The following is an 18,025-nucleotide window of genomic DNA, read 5'->3' as shown; positions in this document are numbered from 1 at the left end:
AAAAAGCATGGGGATTATTTTATGTTTTGGGGTTTTGTTTGCTTGTATTTTTAAATTGGTGATCTCTTCTGCATTCCAAAACACGAGTTGTCCCCCAAATAAATTAGAGAACTCAACTTGAATTTATTTAAAATTTTACATTGTTTTCCTTGTGAGGACAAGTTTTCATTAATTTTTTTCTTCTGCAGTCACAAAGGCTGTAAAAATGATACAGTGGAGTCATATAATGACTTGATTCTAAGAGCTAAAATTTCACAATAACAATCATTAGAGCACTGTCAACACAGTTTTGAGCAGCCAGTGCTGTGCTGGCTTGAATCAAATTTCAATCAATAAACCAAAGGTGAAAGGCGCTGCTGCTCATCCTGTTTGAGAACTCCCTTTTCTTTATTTAACATTCAATGCAGCAGCTCGGTTTTCTTCAAAACACATGAAGGTGAAGTGTCAAAACAGACAAGTCTATTCTGGCCATATAGCTGAAACTGTGGTTTTGTGAACGAATTCTTAAGAGCACATTGCCATTGAAATAGCATTGATTTGGGTTTGGACTTGAATGGTCAGCAAAGGGCTTTTCAATCTTTTGTTACCCATGAGGAGCCTGGCAAACAAATCTGGCAAAGCTTAGCTAAACCTAATTTTGACACAAGTGTTTTTCCTGTGGTCACTTAGTCAGACACAAAACTTTCAATGACTAAGTGAGCCAGTAAAATCTCTGTTAGTGTATTGGGATGTAGCTAATTATTAGTAGGCACATGATTTTTTAAAAATGTGATTATCTGTAGTTTAACCTGTCCTATCAGTTGTGATGGATCTGCCATTAATTTCTACCTTTTTCCCCCCTTTTTTGCCAACGTTAAGTGGCTAAAAGCCAAGGTAAGAAGTGTTATTTCTCCTTTGACCCACAGTGCCTCATGTGACTGATAGTAGAGGCTGCAGAGCCATTAAAAACTGAAAACTAGTGCTCTCTTATGCTCTCCTCTGCTTTCCATAGGATAGATTAAACATGCTATACTTGATTTCTTTTATTTACAGCATTTAGAGTGTGTCAATATATCTGTGATACATTGACATCTGCATTTATACATAGATACATTAATTTCTCTAACACATGTAGTGCTTTGCTCTGAATTCAGTAGATGCCTTGATTCCCTTCACTTACATTTTTTTGCAGGAGACTTCCCAGACAACCTGAATGACTCTGCTAGTCAAATAGCAGGGACAAATTGAGAAATTCTCAGCCAGTGCTGACTGTATTGTATTGTCAGTGTTAAAGTTTGATTTAAATTATTAACACCTGAACAGAGATGAACACAAATGTGGCTTCCCTTAAAAGAAAAGAGAATGTAAGAGATCTGTGCGTGAACCTGTCAATTGCTTACCTTTCTGATATCTGTTGTAAATTAATAGCAAAAATAATAGTAAGTTTGTATTTAGACTCATTGTATTTATTGGTGTCTGTCTTGCATGTAGCTGAAAACTTGCTGTTTGACAGCTGTCTGGGAATTCTCACTTCATATTCTTACACTTTTTTTTTTTTAAAAAAAAAAAGCTGTCAATAATAGAGCTGCTCTGTTATAAAAATAAAATCATGTTTTCCCTTATTTCAGCATGGAAATAACCAGCCTGCAAGAACTGGCACCTTGTCAAGAACAAATCCGCCTACACAAAAACCACCAAGTCCTCCCATGTCAGGCCGGGGAACTCTGGGGTAAGAATGAGGACTGCTTGGTCCTGCCTGTGTAATAGAAAGTTTTAATTGTGCTGGTGTTCGTGTTTCTTAAATGTATGGATAGAGGCAATTCTGATTGTGTTTAGCAGAAAAACGCAATTACCTTTCCTGTATACACCCTCTCAGCTTCATTGACTCTTATTTTCATGATGACCTTTTGAAAGAACGTTTTTTTCAGAAATGGGGGTAAGTTTTATTATAGATATGGGTAAATGAGGCAGCTGTTGTTACTCCTGATTTTCTGGGATAAATCCTTAGTGACACAAAAGAATATCGATAAGGTTTTGACATCAGTGGGGAAAGACTTCATTGTCAAAGTTTTTGTCTAGTCATTTCTCAATGTTTTAAGAGGTATGAAATGACTGTTGGTGCCATATTTGTTGCATTATCTAAGCAAAATTTGTCGCATTGTGAACACAGTGACAACTTTGATGCTTGCATGCTTGTGCATTTTTATTTTTATGCTGAAGTGAGGAAGGTTTTGCTATTACTGAGTCCCAGTGTGACTAGAGTTCCCTGCCATAGCGTCTATTTTGCTGTGGGGAGTGAAATCTGCTTATCTTAGTGTGCCAGCAAGTCGTTGTTGCTAGAGACGAAAACATTAATACTTGAGAAGCTCAGAGCACACGCCATATGCTTTTGTCTGTTCAACTATGTAACATCTTCCAAAAGGCGTCTTGAACGAGACCTTCTACCTATTTGTCACCCTCGGTTTTTCCTTTATGCTGTGAGGAACTGAGGCACTGTAAACCTGGCTCGCATGGTTATGTTGGCTTTGGGTGTGTTGTCAGGGAGAGGTGGGGAGCTGGAAAAATGAGGGATAATGAGACAGAACAGGATGGGGATAAGAAGCAATGGTCAAGGAAAATTAGAAGCAGCAACTCCTTTTGTAGAAGGCAAAGTGATTTTTTAATCCCGGTGTGATGCTTTGCTGCTTGATGATGGCAGTGTTTATTGTGTATTCTGCAGAGAAGTTACCCAAGAGGTTTCCTCAGCATGTTTTGTGAAAATTCCCTTTGCTCAAGGGCATGCAATCAGTATTCCAATTGTGTCTCTTATCCCAGCTGAGAGAGCTGTTTATCAGCCCTGAGAAGCTGGGTAGTGCTTTCATGTCCTTTTGGACGTTTGCTAGTGAAACAGCAGCGTTGATGTACTGGTGAGCTGCCTCTCTCTAATGCTCCCCTTGGAACAAGCCAGAGCTGTTTGCTTGCCTTGGTTGATTCCTGATAAGGATTAATCAGCTGAATGTCATTTCCAGATGAGCTTGACAGAGGCAGCAGTTGGCTGAGGGGGAGGAATAATGTGGATTTGTAACAGAGATTTCTATCTGCCCTTCTTGTTCAGGAAGTACAGCTCTTGTCTAGAGCATCCGTGTTCTGCCAAAGCATGAAATATCATAGGCATGACTGTTTCTCTAATATATGCAGAAAAAATTGCTAGAAACCTCAAGGGTACTACTCTTTTCCCTTTGATCCAGAAAACACAGATAAGCGTGTAAAATCAGAATGAGCTTGGTGTGTAGCACCAGCCTTTAAGTATGTGCTGCCTATTGTGCAGTTTGTCCCTCCAAGGCAGGACTATCTAAAGGAATATGGTGGGGAGGGAGTCCTGAACAGAAATCACGTGGGCTGAAAAGGGAAAGGGACTACAGGAAGCAAGGGTTTCTTCATCGGACCAGGGAGAGACTGTGCGAAACCTTGGATGCTCAGGTTGGAAGGACCACAGGACAATGAGTGAATTGCTGGAGCTGGATGGAGTGAATAGTTGTTGACATGCCTTGAGGGTCCTGGGACAGAGCAAAGGCCTTGGACTCCCTGTAGCCCTCCCTGGTGGCAACAGGCATCAGCACTGCACCCAAGTATTGAGGGACAGTGAGGTGAGGTGTGTTGGGCAGTGCCAGGAAAGAGTTTTCCTCCTCTGTGTAAGGCTGGCAGAAAAGTGAAGGGAAGGATTGGCCTTGAGTGATGAATAGAAACTTGTTTTTACTTCTTTGGTGCTTAGGAGTTTGAGTTCTTCAGTGAAGCAGAGAAGAACAAAGGAAAAACTGAAGCATGGCTGAGGATGTAGCAGGGGTTTGCTTTTCACAATATTTTTCTATTGTACAGGCAAAATAAATAGTATTACAGAGCTGAGTAGTAGTTCCTATTGTCAGTGCATTCCAAGGTAGAATATTTTAAAACATTAGTTTTCAAAGTTATTTTTGTTGGAATAACATTGACAATCTTCCCTGCTTATCATTCTCTTTGGTGGTACTTAGATTTCTCTCTTACAACTGGAATACAAAGTTTATTTTTCCCACAACTGATCTCTTTGGCAGATCTATAGGTGGTGGCAGTCTGCATATTAAAATCATTTGGAGTTCTTTATATAGACAAACTCATTTACAAACACCACCGTGCACACAATTACGGTATTTCCACTTTTCGAGAGGTTTTAATTATAAAATGTTATAGTTAAAATTTGGATCTGTTGCATTCCATATTGTAAAAAGGAACTCAGTAAAGTTCTTAAAATACCAGGAAGCTGTATCACTTAACTCAGTTATAACCAGTAATTGAACAAATGATTAAATGCCCATAGTTTAGTGTTTTTGTATAGCTGGTGCATTGCCAAGTTCCTTGTCTTGCAAGGGATTTCTTAGTTACTGGTGAGAACTGAAGAGCTCTGCAAGTCAGTACAACAGATGCAACATTCTTAAGGCGGTAATGGGTCTGGTAAATAGATCTTGAGAGATCTGTCGTATTTCTGACTTGATGCTGTCTGCTAGATGACCTTGGAAGTCCCTGGGCTTCACTTTCTTGGGCTGCAAAATGGAAACAATGAAGCTCATCTGAGAGGCACTTTAAGATCTCTTTAAGTGATACTAGATTGCTTGATTACTGTGTGAAATAATGCTACTAGGAAGAGCACTGGTGATTGCAAATATAACTTGTTCTGTGAATCTTTCAGCTTTATTCCTGTTTTAATGAGTTGAATATCTTGAGCCCAGAATACTTTTGGAAATTTTGGAGGGGAGGGGAATGGGGGAAAGAGGAAATTGTTACAGTGGGAGAGTTTGTCACTTGCAGTGCACTGAAAGGTAACCCCAGAATATTATGTGAATGTAACTGTTGTATGTTAGGTAGTTCAAAGAATACATTTTTGGGTGATAATTTTAGTTTAGGCTTTTTTAGACAGTTCATGTGCTGTAGGCCAACTGGTATGGATCTATCTTCAGAAAGTTGAGTGTGACCTCTCTACCCTGTCCAGTGGAATTTGTTCGGTGTACTGTAATGTGGGTCACTGTGCAGTGGTGTCTCATGAAAACTTAAGAAAACAAATGGCTTCACTACTTCATTCATTTATCCTTTTGATCTTCTGATCCTTTATCTTTCTATCTTCAAATCTTTTTTTTCCTTGACCAGTCGAAATACTCCTTACAAAACCCTGGAGCCAGTCAAACCACCAACAGTCCCCAATGATTACATGACCAGTCCTGCCAGACTGGGCAGTCAGCACAGTCCGGGAAGGACAGCTTCCTTGAACCAGAGACCAAGAACACACAGGTAGAGCATTTTCTCACTGTAACCCTTTTGTGCCTGTTGGCTTTTGTTGAAAGGCAAAAGGTGAGTTATTCTACCACCCTGCATTAACAGAACTTCACTGTATTGTTGACTCCTCTAACTCATAAGTGTCTTCATACTCTATAATAGCTTCATTGTGTCTATCAACTAATTCCATAACCACAGGCCTCATTGTATATAATCAATTTATTTTTGTTCTATTATATTTATTTCCCAAGATTAAGCAAAACTTCAAAATTCATGCAGTTGCAAGGTAGTGATGGGTCCTAATGGGTTTAAAGCTGTGTTATTAGCCTTAGCCTAAAATACACTTAGGCTTTTTTTTGTTTTTGTTTTCAAGACAACTAATTGCAAAGGGAAATTTCTGTTGATTAGAAACACTGTGATGAAGATGGTCTTCAAAGCTGATTGCTTTTTTTTGGCTAAAACTTAATGCTTGCAATCAGTGCTAGCATGATAGAAGTAGAAAATAAAACTTGCTCACAGAGCAGGTGTTAACATCAGCCAGTTGTTTCCACATGCTTAAGGGTTTTGATCAAAGAGTAGTGTGTGTTTTGAGTGAGAAGGGTGTTCCAAGTGTTTTTAGTGTAATTTTTTTCTTGAATTGCAAGGCTAGAGCTTTTGCTGAGCCTCTTGAATGAGTTCAGTTTTTTTCAGTTGGATTTTTATCATGGGCTTCTAACTGCAGGATAAAAACAGAAGAAAGAATTCAATGAGAAGTAAGAGGTTAGCTTATTTTTTAGAGAGATTTCTCAATTTATTTTTGTTTAAACTCCCAATAGGCAATTAGACATGTTAGGTCACTAATAGGGGTTGAGAGAGTATTTTGGACACAGCTGATCATGAAATACTGTCAGAATTAAATAATGTCTAAATCTGGCTGCAACGAAGATCTTGTTAATCTGTTTAGCTGGCTACTGTGAATGGTCCCTACTCTTGTCTCACAAGATCTTCTTTTATGTAGACTACAGTTAGAAATTCAGCCGCAACCATGATGACAAGATCAAGGTTTTCATCAGATAGGCTTCCACTTCAAATTGCTGATTTTCTTTTTTGTAACAGTGTTATTTTTCTTAAGATATATTTGAATGACTTGCTCTTGACTTCTGAAAGCACTGTTTTGTAGCCACTCAGGAATGGTAAATAAACTATAACATCACCAGGTACTCTTTAATTAACATGGACGGGTTAAAGTGGTGTGTTGGCTTCAAAATATCTTGACTACTTAGTTCCCTTTGTTAGCCTTTTAATCCATGTAAATTCAAGCCTTGGCCTAAGGAGTGCTCTTGGATAAGAATTAGAACAGATTCCGCCTGAACCTTGATTCTTTCTCAGCTCCCTCAATGAAAAGAAGCGTAATAGCCTCCAAAGGCATATGTAGAAATGTTACCCAGTTCGCAAAATTATGTTCTGAAAAAAAATCTGTATTGCTGGCATCTTAATTTGTGTATCATGTAACAGTACTTAGGCAAATCATGACCTGGCTGTACCGTTACCTTTCAGACTATCTCTTGTACACAGAAAGTGTGTGCAGGGCAGAGTGGGGGGACTGTTAGGTGTACAGAAAATTATCCACACCATACCCCACACCACACTCCACCCCAGCTGGTTCATCATGGCTGTTCTCAGTTAAAATGTTCTTAATCTAAACTTCTGTTCTAAGAAATGTTCCTTCAGCTGACAAAATAAATAATCTTAAATAATTACAGTTTAGGTATGAACCCTTCCAGCCTTGGCTTATTACTTTCAGTTATTACAAGGCCCCTGTACTTTTCCTGCATCTGTTGCTCTGTTGCCTAGAACTGCTATGGTTGCTTACATTTTTATTTTTTAAATTTAATTAGACATTTTATAGTGGTGTTAACTAGTTCCATTTATTAGAAGTGCAGTGCATCCAGACTTGATTAGCTGTGTGCAATTGTAGGTAAAGACAGAGGCATTTTATAGAGGATTTTTCAACAGTCTATAATTGAGTTAGGCTAGCAGAGCTCAAAAGAAGTGTGACTTGATAGGCTGTGCTAATGCTTGTATTTTTCTTTTATAGTGGTAGTAGTGGAGGAAGTGGCAGTCGAGAGAATAGTGGAAGCAGCAGTATTGGCATTCCCATTGCCGTGCCTACACCTTCACCGCCAACTATTGGACCAGGTATGTGGGACTCTTCCCATGTTTTAACTTAAGGCTGTAATTTCAGTCACCTGTGTTTGCAGAGGGATTTTGACTGAATACAATGGGCTAGAAACTGTCCTGAAGCACAGTCCTAGTCAGGAAATTTTATGAGCACTGAGGGACATCTAAAGTTTTAATTCTTTACCAAAAGTACTTGCAGAACAATCACTCATAGAATAGTGATGGTTAAAACACCTTTGTTGGTCCATGTTTTTACAAGATAATCAAGGCAGGGAGGGGATAGGAGAGGGGTGTATCCTTTTAGAGCTTAAGTGTATTTTTAAATGCCTATCTATTATTTGGCATATCTGGATGCCCTGAGAAGCAGCAGCAACTATGTACATATCTGATAGGAAATGTCATCTTCTGAAATAGCATGCTACCTTTACTGTCTGCCAATGATGGTATGTACCTATTCTTTTTTAAAAATTAAATTAAAATCTTTACTTCAAATCACAGAAGACCATCTACAAAAACTAGTAGTAGTAGAATTTAGGCTTATCTCAGTGTTTATGCTATGATTACAGTCTGAAATTGCTAAGCTATGATGGAGATCATTGAGAGAGGCAGGAGAACTGGTTTGTGTAAGACAGCACAGCAATAAAAGAAAACCATACAGGATCTCTTGGCATCAAAAGCGTACTCTCTTGTCTTTAAGAATGATGAATGGTGAGAATATGTAGGATCCTTCTTTATTAAAAGCCAGCAGGATTATTATCTTGGTAATAAACCAACTCAGTCACTTGTTTACTAACTGTGTATTTTGTAAGCACATAAAGCTAATTTGCACATGAAAACAGAGTTTTGGTGTAATTTTGTTACTGCACCTTTTAAATTTCTGTTCTTGGATGACAAGCCTTCACTTTTATACATGTGTAGGTTTTGCTTTCCCAGGTGTTTCTGATCCTGCAGCAGTACAAATAGGCATGAAATTTTACTATCATCTGGCATCCCATAAAAATCAATGGGAATAAAGAACTGCAGGTACAGAACCCTGTGTAGGATCAAGGCCTGAGTTTGTGTCAGCTGACCAAAGTTGAATTTCTGTATTTATTTGGGAAGCCTATCAAGTGCCCATGCTCTTTAAAATTTATGTATTTATTTTAAAAATATATGGCCTAATTGGGAATATAAACTATTTTATTAGCACACATTTCTGTTCCTCCTCCTCCTGGAGCTCCGCCAGCACCACCACTGCCACCACCTCTCCCGATGGGCAGTCTGATAGGTGAGACTTGTGTCAATGCTGAAGTGATTGCAGTCATGCTGCATAATCAGTAATCATCTCTTCCTAATGGACTTAGTGAGGGTGGGTTTTCTTCTGTAGTGGGACCTACATGATTTTAGTATAAAAATCAGTTCTGGCATTTTTTTTGTGGTTGTTTTAAACAAAACTAATCTCCACTAATTTCCTGTGGTTAAAGCCTCTGAAGGTAAACACATGAGGTACGTGGAATAGTCTGCCAGTTACTTGAAATCTCTGCTCCCAATAAAGCTAAGATCCCATTAGTCTGATCTATAAGAACTCAATCAGCTTGAATACTGGTATTCTGCTGTATCTCTCCTGCATCTGAAAGCCACAAAAGTTGCACTCTGGCTTTAAAATGGTAGCTGATGTGTAGGGTGATGTATGTATTCTCTCCTGTGGGAGTAAGATGACTGAAAAGCAGAAGTGTCTGTCACAGTGGCTTGGGTTTGATTCTGTAATGCTGCAGGCGGATGACAAACTGGAAGACTCAAGGATTTGAACTAACTGTTCTTGAAAAATTGCTTCAGGCATTACTTAAAGCTGTTAGGATGGGATCTAAAAGTTCTACTTCTCAAAGCAGGCAGGACGAAGTACCCTTTCCTATCACAGGCTGATGATAAAATTAATTGATTGTGTTATGAAACTAGCTTTGGAGGCTTTGACCCACAACCCTTTGCACTTTCCCTTACTGAAGTGCTAAGTGAAAGTGACTTTGGATAGCATTACAGGATTGCAAACTTCTTATTGCACACTGTTTGTGTATGTGTGTGAATTTTTGTATATATTTATATATCTTTATATAAATATATATATACATATGTATAGAAAAGAACAAAACATCTTACTGCAAAACAATTTTTGTATTTAAAAATTGCACTGATCCATGTGACCCCAACATGTGACATTCATTAGTTTGCAAGGTGTGATTCATTTCTCCATCTGTCAGAGGTAAATCCAAAAGAGAACATAAATTGTTTATTAACCTTGAAGTTTGTGCAGCAGGCATGTGGAAGGTAAAAATGAGTGGTCATCCTGAAGAATGAGTGGCATGTCATTCTGTCATCTGGCATCGGTGATTCTGATTTGTTGGTTTAAATTCTATCAATATAAAAGCACAGCTAACAAATATGAGCGATAAATGTGCCAAGTGTCTGAAGCTTATGACATTTGTTTTACTGCTTTGTTACGAGTGTCTTTTAATATAAAGATTGGAGCCAAGTTCTGGTTCACAATGGAAAACATTTGCTTTGAGCAGAATGTGGATTTCTTTCTGTGTGCTTTTTAATAAAGGGTATTGCATGTAGAATAATTGAGATATGCTTAGGAATTGGAAGCTGATTCAATTTTCTAGTCCAATCCAGTCTTTCAAAGTAGTTCTCAGCATTTCTCAAATGCCCTTTATACAAGTGTTGGTTTATGGCCTGTGTGTTTTTTCCCGTTATTGATTATAACAGGGATGTTTGTTTTCTGTTAATCTCCTGTTACTGGCCTTAAGGTATTGGAGACCTGTAATCGAGTATTTCCCATGTTCTGGGCTTTTTTCTATTTTCTGCATTCTATCCCAAGTAATGCTCCGCTTAAGTCTTTTCCTTGGTTCCTCTGGCTAATGCTTTTCAGCTGCTCCGGGTTCAGCTCCTGGTTCCCAGTATGGCACAATGACCAGGCAAATCTCGCGACACAACTCTACCACTTCTTCAGCATCTTCTGGTGGATACAGACGGAATCCTTCTGTGACTGCCCCATTTTCTGCTCAACCTCATGTTAATGGCGGGCCTCTTTATTCTCAAAATTCAAGTAAGCTTCTGAGCTCTGAAATCACAAACTGTTTTGAGCAAAATTATTGTAAAAGCATGCATGGCATTTTACTTCATTTATGAAGAGCATCATTCAGATTACTGCTTTCTTTCCTAAAACAGAAGACAAAACAAACAAGAAAAACCATATTGAAGTAGTACAGTGATTGCACTATATGCAATTATACTGTTTTCCCCTCTGACTTGTTTGCTGTTACTCATTACAAGAAATTATGATTACCTATCTAATTATAGGCACATTATACTTAGCATTTCAGGTGTGCTTGGAGAACATAAACTAAAACCAGATTTATTTTTTTTTTGCAGGAGATCTAATATGGTTGTAGTACAGTCCTTCCACTACTGGGCTAGTAGCAAGAGTAGTACTATCAGAGCACAGTGCTCATGTAACAAACTTTTCCCATTACACAGTTCCACCCCGTCTCTGTCTGTTTCCTAAGTTTCTCCTTTGTTCTTATTTTTAAGCTTGACTGTTAAAGGAGAGCTCAGTCTCTCTCTTCTTAGCAGATGACTCCTCTGTGCTTCCACACTAGTAGTACTACAGATGGAAATGAATAAGAGAAGGGATGGGAGCCATGGGTGAGTGAGCAGGTTTTAGTCAGCAGCATCCTGCCTACCTACCCAGTAGGGCAAAGGAGGCTCACTAAAGAAAGAGCTGCAAAATTAGGATCTGCTTGAGTGTTGGTGGAAAGCAATTTCCATCAGGAAACCTACTCCTTGCCGTTTCCATAAATTTTGAGTAGATACACATAGAAGAGTCATAGTCCTTTAATGGTTTCTGGTGGTGTTCTTCAGCATGCCAACTCTTTAAACTTCAGAGGGATATTTCTTTTAAAAAGTAATGTTGATGTTTTGGCTGAAGATCACTTTGGACCAGTGTTTGTTGTTGTGTACTTAATCTTCAGAAAAGAATGCATATAAAATGTTTGAGACACTGAGGTGAAGAGTTCTCAATGGTTTAGAAGTATTACATTTATCAGAAAATGTTTCTACATGCAGACACAGTACCTATCTTTTTTTTTTTTTTTTTTTTTTTTTTTTTTAAATCCTGATTTTTCCTCCCACTCGCTCTCACCTATACTGGCCCTTCATTTTCCTCCACACTCATGTTCCCCCAGATGAATTCATCGTAACAACAGAATCTCCTTCCTGTTTGGACAGTTGCATTCTGTTGAATAAACAGGGCTTTACTTCTGGAAATAGTTCAGTTGTCTTAAATGATGCGCACACCACTGTTTCTAAACATTTACATTTGTCCAAAGCAATTTTTTGCTCAAATGCAGGTGCTGTTCCTTAATCTAGCCTCTCTGGTGTTATCAAAATACTGATTATCAGCATTTTTTAAACAGTATTTTGATGGGTTTGTTTTTCTACTTTAAACTGGTTTCTTCTGTTTCTGTAACTGGTGATTATTTTTTTTAATGCTACTGTCTTGACATTAAATCCAGGTCCCATGTTCTCTTAAGGTTTTACTTTTCATGCTAACAAATACTCTGTTTTTTCTTAGATGTTTACTTCAATTTTGTGAGAAACCCGTTTGTTCTCTCTCTTTTATTGATCATTTCTCCCATACAGTTTATTTGATTATTGGTTTTGTAATGAACTAAGTGCTTCATTTTAATTCATCAGACATTAATCTTAGTTATGGCTTTATTTAAAACTGTTGCTTACTTGGAAGTACAGAACCTCTTTCAAATTTGGTTCCAACTGTATTACCCTGCTGAATTCCCACCTTCACATGAATTTCTCTGCTTCAGTGCAAGAGAAATTCCACTGAGAAGGGGCATGAATATAAACAAATGACTTGGGTTTTGTTGGGGGTTTTATTTTTCTTTTTTTATTTCCTCCTGTTTCATGGGGAGGCATCCTGCCAGAGCTAACACTTTGGATGGCATGCCCTGTTGCCACCATGCCTTTTTCCTACCTGTAGAGGGAGGAATTGAACATCTCAGCTGTCTGCCCAGCATCTCTGAGCACTGGTGCCATGTGTCTCCTATCTCATTACTCACCAAATAGGTATGTCAGAGAAGAGGAGCCTGCAAGTGCTTCCTGGGGAGCTTTGTGGGCTAGTGTAGCCAGTTGTAGCTGTTGAAGCCTTTGCCAGCCTCTTAGGTTGCTGAGTGCTTTCTAACCACAGAAGACTTAATTTAAAATAAAGCTCCCTTCTGCTCTAAAGCCATCTTGGTTTTCCTTCCAACAAGCAACAAAGTGCCTTTTTGTATGTAAAACAAAAACACAGTAAGCCAACCCACTGCCCCCACCTCAGCAGAACAGAATTACAGGAGGTGTTCTCTTTGTGAATACTAATATTGATGTTGCAACATTTTTTTGATTTGGAAAGTAGTTACCTTTCCTCTGTGTCAGTGGTGCTTTTTTTCTGCACCTGATGCAGTGCTCTTCTCTTTAGAGGAGTCATCCAGAATCCTGCAAAACATCCCCTCTAGTTCTAGTAGTGTACTTTTTAAAAGATAACTGCTGAATTTGAGTCATGCTTATTTGGCAGCAAAGATGAAAAGCTCCATTTTGTGTGCTCCCCAGGTGAAGTGGAGCAATTCCCTTCACATGTGCACCCTGTGAGCTTCCAGGCACGTGGTCTGGGCTTGGCTTTTTATTCAGCTAAACGCAGTGGCACGCTTTGCTTTTTGATCCTCAATTGGCTAACCACGAATTCAGCCTTGTTGGAAACACAAGCTTGAAGAAGGTTCTTCTGTGTGTGTGTTCTTGTTGTTCTTTACATACTTTGTTTTGTGGTCCTCGTTACTGACGGCTGCTTTTGTTTGTTTCTTTTTTTTTTTTTTCCTTTGTCTGTTTGACTTTCCCGGTATGGTGTGTGTGTTGCTACCAGTTTCTATTGCTCCACCCCCTCCCCCTATGCCTCAGTTGACTCCACAGATACCTCTCACAGGCTTCGTGGCCAGGGTGCAGGAAAACAGTAAGTTTGGACAAGCTGAGCTGTTAAAGGGTAGAGCCTACTTTCTTCTAGCATGCATGGCTGGCAAGTCAGACTCTCTTTTGTTTCCTTTTCCAGAAGCTAATACCATCTTGCATTCTAGTGTCAATATGCTATTGGAGCTGAAGGGCACACTCTTCAATATTTTATAACGTGCATGATTATTACTGACCCATTTAAGTTCTGAACTGCAAATTTATTATAGAAATACAGTGTGAAATATGTGGCATATGCTTGGTGTGAATATAGAAATGTATCTTAATTACAAATATTAATTTCATGTTGAATCATCCTGCTTGAAGCTTTTTCACTAGGATAATTGATTAGTTTTTATTAGAAAGGCTTATGTAGACTGTGAGAATATGTACTGTGTAATCATTGATTCTAATACTGTAGTAATTTTCAGGAAGCTATACAGTCAATTGAAAACGTGCAGTCTTATGATCTAATGCCATTACAAAGGAGCTTGTAAGGTATTTCTCCTCTCGGCAGCCTTTCATTCTCCATTTCTTTGTGTTCTCCAGCCAGATTTCCCTACTGACCTTGCAGCATGTTAGGTTTGTGAGAGAAATGCTCCCTGGCTATGATCTGTGCTGCAAGGTATTTTATACTGATAACTCTGCTTTTACCATTACTGCTTGATTCATTTCAGGTGAGTGTTACTGTTCCAAATGCTAGTGCAGGTGTAAAGTTGTGTTCCTGATCTGGGGACATTTTTGCTGTAGGAATATGTTGCAGTTCTGTAAACAACAGAATGAATGCAATGTAGCTAGTTCATGAAGCAAGTATAAAATGTTTTTAAAATGTTTGGGAGCCATAGCAAAGTTTACCCAGGTCCCAGGGGCTACTACTACATAGTAGCTAGAGAGCTCCAGCACACATTTAGGAGCCCCCAGATGTGACTAGTGCTGCTGTTCAGCTTCCCATTAGAGCTTTTAAGTGGTTGTGTTCTGAGCATTCCCTAGAGATAGGACACATCTCTCAAAAAGAAGGTATTTTGGTGTTGTGCTAGGTAAATAGTAAGAATGATGTTCAAGTAGAATAGTATGCCACAAAACTGTGTTGACAAGCCTTTCCAAGATTCAGAGTGTAGGTAGAGGTAAACCTACTGAAGATGAAGGTTACAGAATGTCTTCACTTGCAGATAAACTTGAGAAAATTGACACCTGCTTCTGAATTGTTCCGAGTATTGTCCTCCTGGAGATAACACAGCCCTTGGGAGAGCGGAGGTGAAAGGGACAGACTTATTTGTGTGTGCAACAACAAAATGCAAGCTGACTTGTGAATGAGATTGCAGCAAAAAATAGCTAAAGCTTGAAATCTGGTCTTAGGAATTGTTCTTTTTACTTTCTTTCTTTAACAGTCCCTCGGGTTTGAAAGTTACATAACGAGTATGGCTTTGAGCTGCTGCTGCCTCATTTCAGAGGCAGGGGTGCGTGTGGCATCTGCATACGCTCAGCAAAACTGGCTGTAGAGGCTGTTGTTGAGTTTTGGCAATGTGTGCTAGACTTTCATCTGCCTCATTTTCTGCAAGAAGTCTACGGAGGAGTGGAGTTAGGGAGGCTTGTGGGTAGACTTGTCCTTTCCTTATCATAAAGATCTGTGGGTTTGGAAAACTACATCCTCTGCTCTGTAGACTTCTTTCAGAGGACAAGGACAGAGGGCTTTAGAGACTATGCAACGCCTATTCTTTTTTCCTGCGCCCTGTGCCCAAACTGTGGATATCTCCTTCAGAGAGGTTTTCCAGTGTGTCTGGTGCCCAGGGACAACTGATTGAATGTAAATTGCTGTACTGTCACACCCAGTCCTTTCAAAAGGAGTCTGCTGGCCCCCATTTAAAGAACAAGGATGTGAATGCATAGAAGATGTCTCAATTTGGAGCTGTATAAATACTGGTCCTTTTACCCTTTCTCATGTAATGTGGTTTTCTGTATTTTTTTTTTCCTCCTCTAAGAAAAGTAATGCTATTCTAGAATCTGCCTGGTTTAAGTTCAGAACCAGGAAAAGTCTAGGTTAAAATTCAAGAGGCGAGGGGATACTTCCATGGAGTGGCACTTGTCTAATTTTCTGTTCCATTCTCTCCCCTTGTTTAAATGTGAAGTTGAATTGTTTTAAATGTTTCCCATAAAGCATGCAGTTTCTGCACTGCATCTCAGTTAGGGTATGTGGTGGCACTTTCACACTTGCATTTCCTGCCCTCTTTTCTTCTTTTCAAATAAGCAACTTCATTGTTGAAAAAATACAACTTTTTACATTTCTTAAGGTAAGGATTTCTCAAGATCTCAAAGGATGGTTGTTTCAATACTGTTGTGTGTTTTTTTTCCTGACTGCAGACAGAAATTAAGGGGAGAAATACATTTTGTGAAAGACATGCCGAAACTACTGCACAAAACCAATCCGTTCATGAACAGTGTTGTCATGTGTCTGGTGGATTAATGAAGCCTGCCTGCGAGTGCTATTCAGTAACATGGGCAAGACATAGCGTTTGCTTGGCCAAAGACTTTGTTAGTCTGTCTCCAAGTGACATAAATGGGCTTCTGTATGGAAGAGAAATCACTAATAATACGGTGGCAGCCAGTCTTATTGATGGAGAGAGCTGTGGCATGTACAGCTTAGCAGGTCAAGTTGAAGAGGAGCTGGGCTTGCAGGTGAAGAATAGCATGAGTTCTTCAGTGGATAGAGCGTGGGCTGGATGCCAGGGCTGAGGCAGCCTCTGCCCCAGCAGCTCCTGCTGGCTTCTGCCCCCTCACAGCCAGAGGTTTGGCTTCCCCTGTACCAGCGCAGCCAGTCAGACCCAGCTAGGACATGGGAGTTATGCTCAAGCCCCTTGTCAGGGGCATGTGGCTGAAGAGCAAAAGTTAGTCACTGCTGGGGTAGTGGCCAGGTGAAAGTAAAGAACATTAAAGCAAACAGAAACCCTATTTATAATCTGCAGTGCAACTGTAACTAGTAGTGGCTAAAGCTTCGCTCAGTGGTGGTCTTACCTTGCCCTGCAGCTTGGCTTTCTTTTCAAAATTAATGTAGTGTTCTGGAGCACATGCCCAGCCTGATGGCTCCTTTCAGTCAAATCCTTTCTAGAGCAGTTTTCAGCCTGTGTTTTCAGTGTACAGGCTCCCAAATCTCTTGTAATTAAATCTGTATTGCTGTATAACAAAGTTGAGTTTAGTGGAAGCAACTTCTTTTCAGCAACTTCTGACTTCATAGTGCTTACACCTTGGTCCATGTGTAGTGGACCACAGTTCCCAGAGAATGGGATGAGTGACTTGATGTCTTGCATCTGAGTGTGCTCTCTCTCCATTGCTGCCAGCTGCTGTGAACGTTACTGAAAACTAATTTGATGAACTGATTTTAAGAGTGATTTTATACCATAATGCCTTTCTCTTTTTTTCCCTTTCCCAAAGCAACTTGCAATTGTGCTGATTGGAGAATCTCAGGGCAGGGATTTGACATTTTGGATTATACACTTAATTCCTTGAGCACTTTTTCCCCCAAGAGCAGCAGCTGCCTGTTGTAGTTTTGCATTTATTAGTTGAATCCTGGATGTGCGCACACACACCCCCCCACACACACACACCCACACACACCCCTGATCTTTCTGTCCCCTTAATGTTCCCTCAAAGAGAAGGAATCCAAGGAAGCAGTGTTCAGAAGTAAAGTGATTGTTAGAGACAAATGATTTGTTAAAAAAATGATAATCAAGCTGCTGGTCCAGTCCAGAGACCTGTTACTTCCTGGCTCAGAGGGTGCCACTCGGAGTCCTCCCATAGCTAACTGCTGCAGCTAGCCCTCAGCGCATGGACGTCGGAGCAGGAAGCTTTCCTCTCTGCTGGTGTTCAGCTTATGCCCTGCAGCATGTGCTTTGACGCTAGTAGCATTTATACATAGATCTGACCACTAATAATACATGTAGTTGTATGTTGTAGCTGTTAATACAAAGCCTTTGTTTCTAATCAGTGCATGGTATTATAGTGCATGCTATGTGTCTTGTCCTGCCACCCTTTTTATTTACAGTTTACAGCCTCAGGTTTGTTTGCATCTCCACAGTGTTTTGATTTAAGAAAAAAAAATAATCTCCAAACGTTTCTAGTTGCTGATAGCCCGACTCCTCCCCCACCACCGCCTCCCGATGAGATGCCAATGTTTGATGACTCTCCTCCTCCTCCACCCCCACCCCCTGTGGATTATGAGGATGAGGAGGCTGCTGTTGTGCAGTACAGCGATCCCTATGCAGATGGAGATCCTGCTTGGGCACCTAAAAACTATATAGAGAAAGGTAAGAGAAGCGTTGCAACTCTGTGTTGCTGCAGTATCAGAGGATTAATGGTATCTAAAGGGAATGAAGGACTTAGCTGGAGTCTGATGAAAGCTGTCATTGTCCCTGCTAAGTCAGAACTTAAACCATTCTTTTCTTAGTTTGACTGTGGCTACACCTAATGTGATAAAAGATAATCCTTCTTTGGCAGGATTATAAAATACCTTCAAGCATTCTAGAATGGATTTTTAAAAAAATCCTTTGTTATGAGAAGCAGATGTAAATCGGATGGCTTTCATCTT

The 18,025-nt window shown here is 39.7% G+C and overlaps 1 protein-coding gene across 1 annotated transcript in view; it reads left to right on the top strand.

Annotated features, from left to right (window-relative positions):
* The window catches only part of ABI1 (abl interactor 1), a 77,722-nt gene that overhangs the window by 57,313 nt on the left and 2,384 nt on the right, over window positions 1-18,025 (top strand). The window contains exons 4-11 of the mRNA XM_026842085.1: window positions 859-873; window positions 1,608-1,708; window positions 5,134-5,274; window positions 7,337-7,437; window positions 8,606-8,686; window positions 10,325-10,501; window positions 13,367-13,453; window positions 17,559-17,744. Coding sequence (XP_026697886.1) covers window positions 859-873; window positions 1,608-1,708; window positions 5,134-5,274; window positions 7,337-7,437; window positions 8,606-8,686; window positions 10,325-10,501; window positions 13,367-13,453; window positions 17,559-17,744 — 889 coding nt within the window. The remainder of the gene's footprint in view (window positions 1-858; window positions 874-1,607; window positions 1,709-5,133; window positions 5,275-7,336; window positions 7,438-8,605; window positions 8,687-10,324; window positions 10,502-13,366; window positions 13,454-17,558; window positions 17,745-18,025) is intronic.

Source organism: Athene cunicularia (assembly GCF_003259725.1).
Source record: "Athene cunicularia isolate RWA chromosome 2 unlocalized genomic scaffold, athCun1 chr2_part1, whole genome shotgun sequence".
In the NCBI taxonomy this organism is placed as follows: Eukaryota; Metazoa; Chordata; class Aves; order Strigiformes; family Strigidae; genus Athene; species Athene cunicularia.
This window is presented reverse-complemented; position numbering and strand designations above follow the sequence as displayed.